General features: G+C 35.6%; 1 protein-coding gene across 2 annotated transcripts; it reads right to left on the reverse strand.

The window, feature by feature from the left end:
• Window positions 1-376: 376 nt before the first annotated feature.
• Window positions 377-3370, reverse strand: LOC121744983 (acyl-coenzyme A thioesterase 13-like). Of its 2 annotated transcripts, none has more exons than XM_042138715.1 (4): window positions 3218-3370; window positions 2918-3117; window positions 2668-2808; window positions 377-785 (listed from the first exon to the last, which is right to left on the reverse strand). In XM_042138715.1, the coding sequence occupies exons 2-4, from the start codon at window positions 3113-3115 to the stop codon at window positions 645-647; spliced, it is 480 nt and encodes a 159-aa protein (XP_041994649.1). In that variant the 5' UTR covers window positions 3116-3117; window positions 3218-3370; the 3' UTR covers window positions 377-644. The 2 variants fall into 2 exon arrangements, 1 of the variants encoding a protein (XP_041994649.1); XR_006038737.1 differs by lacking the exon at window positions 3218-3370 and adding an exon at window positions 2166-2297 and having other exon boundaries at window positions 593-785.
• Between the last annotated feature and the right edge of the window lie 4931 nt (window positions 3371-8301).

Raw genomic sequence — 8301 nt, forward strand, 5'->3', positions numbered from 1 at the left:
GAAGTTACTGCCGTGACTTGAGCCATAACTTCCAAATCTCTGTTTTCTTCTTGTTTGTCTGCTTTAGACTCTTAGGAGCCTTGTCTCGTTTTACTAATCCGTCTACTTAGTGTGCAGGTATTCAATTGAAGGGATTGAGGTCCAAGCCTGGTGGAAGACTTGGACTTAGCTAGGGTTCCGATTGTGTTTCGCTTGTACTTAGTAGATTAGTAATCTTGTTTACCCTTTGTACTTGGCTTGTTCCCTCTGAGACTAGCCACCTCAGTACGCGGTATAACAAAGAGATCCTGGTAATTAGTGAATCCATAGTGGTCTGATCCCTACAAAGCTAAAGTTAGCAACCATGTAGGACCATTCCCATTATTGCCTATAGATATTTACATAGGTAGGATTTATATTATTAGACTGAATATTTACAAAATTACATGATCCAAGAAGTTCAAACATGTTAAATCCATTTCGGAATGTACTTTCATACATCACCTGATCTAAACGTCCATTCTACAAGATGAGTCCAGAAATTGGTTGATGCGTAGTAGAATATACTACAACTTATACATTTAAAGTCCCATTTATTAAAGCATTCTGTAAATTTGGAAAGCTTGTGTATATAAGAGCAAGCGTGTATGAATGTAAGAGCGTATTCACAAATTGCTGCGAGCATTAAATAATGAATGTCGGCCTTCAGCAACAACTGCTCCAGTTATTTTGTTTCGTACGAGCACGTGCGTTCCCGAGTAGCCACCTCGTCGTCCTAAACACCTTGCCAAAATCTCCAGTTCATCCTGCCAAGGAAGACGAGTAAGAAGTAAGAACCAGGCACGACACAATGACATTAATTAGTAGGATGCTCAGTAAAAGCAGCAACTCTGATATTTGAAGCAAACTCAAGAACACATGTCCTGGCAAAATACCAGCAAATCAAACACATTGCATCAACCTACTCCAAACCTCATATTTCCTGTTCCTGCACCAACCACACTTTGTTCGGTCCAAAATTCCACTGCAATAATGCCATAAATTTTTACATTATCGCAAATCTCTTACAGTCCATCTATGCAACAACTATTCTTACATGCTAAAACCTGTCTAAAACCTCAATCATCTCTTTTATCTAATGAACTCTGAGCAAACATCTTCTATATATATATAACAGTGGTTGTGGTTTGATTTGAAGGACCCTATTCACAACCCATGCAAATAAATCTCACAACCTCCAAACCTATTTCTGGTCATTAACAGGTCTTGTTTCTACTTTTCAACTAGCATTGTACCCTTTCTATACCTTTGATAATTCTTCTCTTTCCCTTTTAACTGAAAATGAAGAAATGTTGATAGATAAGAAGAATGAGTCTTCTACCAACGTGGATTCGCCAATCAGGCCAAGCAAGGATAGACAAATTTAAAGCTAGAAGTTCGCTTGCCATGCAATGGGAAAGAGATTTATTAAATAGAACTAACTTACCTTATTCTCATTTAAATATATAATCAAATTATTTTCCAACTATAAATCCACATATATTTCCTCTGATCTGTCTACAACCGTCAAATATGAAAATTGTCTGACTAGCCCTACTTGTCTTGGCGCATATGCGTTTTAAATTTGCAAGCAGTTACGACAATTTTGCGACCAATCATCTTCTTGTATCCTTGGACACTCGACATTTGATACAAAGCTTTAAATGTGGTTCTTATAAAGCATACGAAACTACAGTTCAGGAAGGCCAAACATGAAGAGGGGTGGGTGAGGAGAAAAGGTGTATTGGGGATTTTTCTTTTCCCTTAGAGCATCTCCAAGGGGAGAAGGTATATAAAAAAGGTATATCATGTATTTACATTCTTAAAAAGTGAAATATAACCTTCTAAAAAGTAACACGAAAAGATATATAGAAAGGTAAATTATTTTTTAAAAATAAAATAATAGTACAAAATGCATTAAAAAATATAAAGTGTAATACATTCTCAAATACTTTTCCCCTTGGTGAAGGGTTTTTCATGAAAAGAAGACAAATATGGTAATTATAAGATTTTACCTCTCCATTGATGGGAAGGTAAAGACAACTCTTCAAAATGGGAAAAGGTATAATACCTTCTCAAATACCTTTCCCCTTGGAGAATGATTTTTCATGAAAAAAAAGGTAAATATGGTAGTTATATTAGTTTACCTCTCCATTTACCTCTCTCCTTGGAGATGCTCTTATTTCTACCATTATTCACTGAGGCTATGACAGTATTTTGGATGTAGATACTAAAAAGTGGATCCAATATCTCCGATTCAACTTGTGGAATCTAAAAACCTTGTAAGTTTTCAATCAGAAAGGTATGTGTTAGCAAAGCCATTACTTGAATAATGATTTCACTACAAGTTGAATTAATATGCTCTACTTGGATCTTGAAAGGCACAGTGCAAGAAATTCCACTCTCAAATCACACAATGTTGGATTTGATGAGATTTTATAGCAACCAAGCACCACCACTACCATTCCAAACACAAAGGTAACAAGCAATCAATGCAATCAATTTCATAGGGGGAAATGAAATCACATCCATCTGAGACAAGTAATTAACATGAGTGATTATCACAGCAATCAATGCTTCTCCTCCTGAATGAATTAATGAGACCAATTTCATAGGGGAAAATGAAATGGAATTGAGAGAAGCAATTACATCCAGTTTGGCAGGCGAGATATAGGAGATTGACATGTCAGCTGATAGATTCCAGGAATCGTCGCCCTGGTACGCCACCGCAGCTCCTAAAAGATCTACTAGAGTGCTGATCGCACCCATAGTTAGGTTTCCATCTCCACCCTGTGAGTTGTTGACATTCAATTCTAATTCAAACTCCAATTCCAAATCCTAGTTCCAATTCCAATTTCTAGGAAACATGAAAATGGAGATTCACTAACGAAAAGCTTACGACGAGACGAGGAGGCACTCTGAAAGAGGATGAGATTAAATCCGGGCGGAGCACTTCGAGGCGGACGCCTCTGCCGCCGAAGCACTCGTAGAAGCTGGACTCGGCGAGGGGTCGGTGGGGAGGCAAGCTGAGCCGCGACACCTCATCGGCTGCTTCGCCGGTGGTGTATTTCTCCAGAAACTCTCTCGCCTTCTCCATTGCTGCTCAGAATCAATCAACTCAAATGCATTATCAATCTCAATCAATCGTTTATACTCAACCACTCAACTCCCATTCCTTTGACTAAAAACACGTTTTTACCTAAAATACCCTTTTTCCGTTCGGAACTCGCCAATAACAGATAGGGACAGTAATGGAAGGCGTAGGAAGAGATCTGACGAATGATACCACGAATGGCGTTGGCCGCCGCCGGCGAACACAGAGAGAATGGTTTATAAATTGATCGACTAAATAGTTTATAAATCTTAACTTTTACTCCCTCTGTTCCGGGGATAATTAGTCTCACTTTGACCGGGCACGAATTTTAAGAAATGTAATGAAAACTGAGTCGAAAAAGTTAGTGAAATATATTAGTTTTATAATAAAATATGAGTAAGAATGAGTTAGTAGAATATGAGATTCATTGTCAAAAATAGTAAAATGAAATGGGGCAAATTATATGGAACGGACTAAAATGAAAAAATGAGACAAATTATCCGGGACGGAGGGAGTACTGTTATAAATACCCCCATTTGTTTGTATGGAAAAATAATTTTAATTCTGCCTTTTTTAAATTCAAATGTTTGTTTTAAAAATAAAAAAACAAAAAATCCTAGTATTTGTTTTACGTTGTGGCTTAGGAAAATAATTTAATTTTCATTTGTTAAATTTTCGTGTTAAAATTTCAAGATTCTAAATCGCTAGACCAACTAAGTTATTATTTTTCCCTTGATTTTGAGATTTTCAAGGATAGAGAAAATATATGGAGTAGTTTCTCTCTTTGTTCTACTCCTTCAACATATGTTCTATTTAATTCTGAGGGGTGATCTTTTTTCCTCACTTCGCATCAATTTCGATTTGCAATTCATTCCAAATTTTTGTATATTAATTTTAAAATATACTACATGTACAAATTGATCTATTGATTTGTTTAAATTAATTTTGCAACAAAACTATTTGGTTTTATTATGATTTTGTAATAAATCGTGCTTTTGACAATGACATAGCATGGTAACTTATTTACGAGACATTATCGGACATCAACCAAAACGGCATATAATGATGCTCAACATTTTACTATTTAATTTTGTAATAAATAATACTCCATTTGTCTCATGAAAATAGAGAATTCAGGAGTGACACAGGTTTTAATGTGGAATTGTTCAATTAAGAGAACGATAGAAAGAAAAATTGATTAGAATATGATTAATGGAGAATGAGTGTCACAACCGCACTTTACTAAAGATAGCAAAGTCGGGGAATTAGGACTAGGGGTGAGAAATAAGAAGAGTGGAATAGAAACAAGGATTTATAATGACAGGATATTCATTTAGAAACTAAGGGAAAACCAAATTCAAGATAACTCTTAGTAACAAGGATTTGAATGAAAATCCACTTAACAATAGAAATATATTAAAATATATAGATGAACAGTCGACGCTGTCCAAGTCATTACTATGTAGCAAAAATGAACACGATCACATATATGAAGACATGCACCTCTAAGAGTCTCTATATCTAATAGACGATTAATCATCAAACTCTACTTAGCATTGTCCTCCATCATCATTCAACCTGCACAATTAGAAATACATGTCGAGTTGAGTACAAAGGTACCAGCGAACACATTACCGAAACATACATACATTATATTTTTAGTTATCTACTCCCTCCGTTCCATAGTAGTATAGTCATTTTGTCATTTTGGTACATTCCATAGTAGTGGAGTCATTTCCTTTTTTAATAAACACTTTTCTTCCCACTTACTTTTCTCTCTCTTTCTCTTACTCTATTCTCTCTATTTTTTCATCACTTCTACTTTATTTCTTTTTATTTAATCCATTACACACATTTTTCTTAATCTCTGTGGCGAAAAGAAATGCCTCCAGTACTATGGAACAGAGGGAGTACATTACAAAAATAATCAATGAAGTGTCGATTTAGGAGTCAAACAAATAGAACAATAGAAATTTTATAGAGTTTTCGGGCCCGCACATCTAGTTTACAAATTTGACCCTAACGAGTTGCATGTTAATCGGGTGCGGACTATTCAGATTGTAATTTTATCGGGCTAGAAATTTCAAACCCTGACTCTATAAATTTGGCGGTCTATTCGAGCCAACCCATGGGTTGCGGCAACCTCTCTCTCCACCTCTCCACCTCACACCGCCTGTTCTCGTGCCGGCGCTCGGTGCCGTTGGCTCCCCCTTGATCACGGGTTTTTGTGCGAATTACTTTAAGCTCTGCTATTGACATTTGTTGGAGACTATTGACATGGAAGGTTGTTGTTTGCTTATGGAGCTTCTCCAATTACAACAAATCTATATGGGAAGACTTTGGTTGAAAATTGTGATGGGGTCATTTTTGTCGGAACACATAAAACCAATGTTTTAAAAACAGGACCGGACCGGCCGGTTCGACCGGTCGGACCGCGAACCGGTAGGTAGTCCGGTCCGGTTCACCCCTTTAAACCACCACTGCATTGAACCGCCGTGAACCGGTGGAACCAGCCGATCGGACCGGTTGGACCGTGAACCGGAAACCGGTTTTCTATTTTTTTTTCAAAATTTTTTAAAATTTGTTGTTGGTAGAGGTTGAACTCATGACCTCTCTTCTAGTTAAGAAGATCTCTACCACTCCACCACATGGGCTCATTGAACAATTTGAAAATTAAATATTTTTATACATTAATCATTAATTTTATCTACAAAAACTAATAATTCATTTTAATTTTATTATTCTTTAATATAATTGTTAATTATAATATATATAATTATCATCCTTTATATTTTAATGATGCTTTACTTACCACCTATATTATTATTAGTACCAAGATTCATTATTTACTATAAATAAATTTTTTATATTACATACTTAATTTATATACCCTAGCTATTGACATTAATGAATAATCTTATCTAAACTAATTAATAAGTACTTAATTCGTATTTAATTATATATTATTTTACGAAATAAATTTTCTTAAATTAATATAAACATTATCTATTTTAATACATGAAATATTAAATTTTTTATATAGACTAACTAATATTAAATATATATCTGAATATATATACTAAATTTTAATATTATTTATATTTATACATCACTAATTGTCTATAAGGTTTAATGTTCTGTGATATATTATTAATTGTAAATCATTTACTAAATTTAATATATTTTTATATATATTTGCAAACAGTAAAACGGTTAGACCGGTGGTTCGACCGGTTGAACCGTGAACTAGTAACGTCGTCGGTTCGCTTGCCGGTCCAGTTTTTAAAACATTGCATAAAACAGAATAAACAAATAAAAAGTTTGCAGGCAAAACTGGATCTATATCTTGCACACTGTTTAGTTTCAATTATGTGGGTCTCACACAGGTAAATCAGATCGAGATTTAATATACTTCTTCCATACCAAAGAAGGTGAAAACGGATATAATCAAATGCAAACTCTAAATATTGTACAAATTTCAAATTATAATCTGAATATTATAAAATATCAATAGTTGATAAACAAAAAATGTCAACACAATGTGTTATATTACTCGGGCATCAATCTAGTCCACTCTCTGACTTGGGTCGGGTAATTTTACTCCATGACACCTTGCTCATCCTTTGCTTCTCCAATTTGCTTCCACAAACAAAACTTCTCACGGGCTTTTCCATGCTAGTGCACATGCTCAACGGGACATTAGCTGTTTGCATAGCATATACGGGCATAGTATTTAAAACAGATTGGGCCAGCGTAACTCTAATGTTATGCCAAACACTAAACATAAATTACGACTCCTCTAGATCCTTTGCAACCTCTTCAGGGCACTATAGTTCATTTCCCCATCTTTTAATAACTCAATTCCAAACACCTTGAGATATCTTAACTCAGAGAGCTTCCATAGCTCAGTTGGCTCATCAAACTCGCAATTACTAATAAGGATAGAAAATTCCACCATCTTGATATTCCTTATAAGAATTGAGTCCACATTCAGCTCTTAATCATGAAGAATTAAAGGCTAAAGGGGAAAGAAAGAAGCAAGTAGGAACTAGCCGTTAGAGCTAGTTAGTTTGTTAGCAAAGAGCTGTTGGAAGCTCTTGTTTCTTGTTACTTGATTCTTTTCTGTTAGTAGTGGTTTCCAGATTGTGTGAGCTACGTATATAGCTCATTCTACTTGTATCTATTTAGTTAGTGAGTCAATAAAAAAAGAGAATCCATTTTCTCCAAGAAACCTCTCTCTCTCTTCATCAAGATTAATGTGTGTTCTCTATGTGTGCTCGGTGTGTGTTCTGTGTGAATCATAGAGAGATTACCAAAGAGTGTGTGAGCCTTGTGTGCTGAGTTAACAAGTGGCTCCGTCCGATGGGAAATTGAAGCTGGTTTGCTGAAGTTCATATGGTTTCAGAGATGGCAGCAAGGCTAGATGTAGAGAAATTCAAAGGCAAAAATGATTATGGTCTGTGGAGGATGAAGATGAAGGCAGTTTTGTTCCAGCAAGATTTGGCATCGGTTCTTGCTCTCTCCACTTCACACATAAATAAAACTGCTTAAAATATCGTGCCGTCCAAAGAAGGGGTCATCTTCCTTGGAACGGAGGGAGTAATTTATTATATATGTACTTGTGCGTTGGGAAGGCTCAACCGTAGATGATAGAGTGCTCCGAGATGGTTTAAGTAGAAGAAATGGATTGTATTTATGAGTAATCTACTCAATATATTTTTAATAGTTAGGTTACTATGATTTAGTGGATGCGGGCTCCATGAATGACAAAGGTTTTCTTGTTCTTTTTAGAGGCCAAAGATATCATCTTAGTCAATGGAGGAATGGACGTTAATAATTCTTGAAGATTTTTTTATATGAAGCACGCGTTGGCTAGACATGTTATTGAGAGTGCTTTGGAATGACAAGTATGATGGTAATATGCACATTCTTAACGGTATTCTCCCATTCCTAAAAAAATACTTCCTCCGTTCCTTAATAATATAAACATTTCTTTTCGGCAAGGAGTTTAAGAATAGTGTGTGATAAGTCGTATTCTAGGCCTTGGTTACTGGTCAGTATAATGTGCATAATTGGAATATATCTGCAAAACAATTGCTAAAGTGTGCAGGGAAAGTGTTCTAGCAAGTATGGGAATGTTCGGATAATTCAGGTGAAAAGGGCGTCAGTAGGGTGCAATACTGACCAGG

This window comes from Salvia splendens, chromosome 1, assembly GCF_004379255.2.
Source record: "Salvia splendens isolate huo1 chromosome 1, SspV2, whole genome shotgun sequence".
Classification (NCBI taxonomy): domain Eukaryota; kingdom Viridiplantae; phylum Streptophyta; class Magnoliopsida; order Lamiales; family Lamiaceae; genus Salvia; species Salvia splendens.

Coding starts and splice junctions, on each gene's coding strand:
- LOC121744983 (XM_042138715.1), bottom strand. CDS start 3,115: ATGGAGAAGGCGAGAGAGTTTCTGGAGAAATACACCACCGGCGAAGCA. Junction 2,809..2,917: donor GAGTGCCTCCTCGTCTCGTC/GTAAGCTTTTCG, acceptor AACAACTCACAG/GGTGGAGATGGAAACCTAAC. Junction 786..2,667: donor TCTCGCCTGCCAAACTGGAT/GTAATTGCTTCT, acceptor CTTCCTTGGCAG/GATGAACTGGAGATTTTGGC.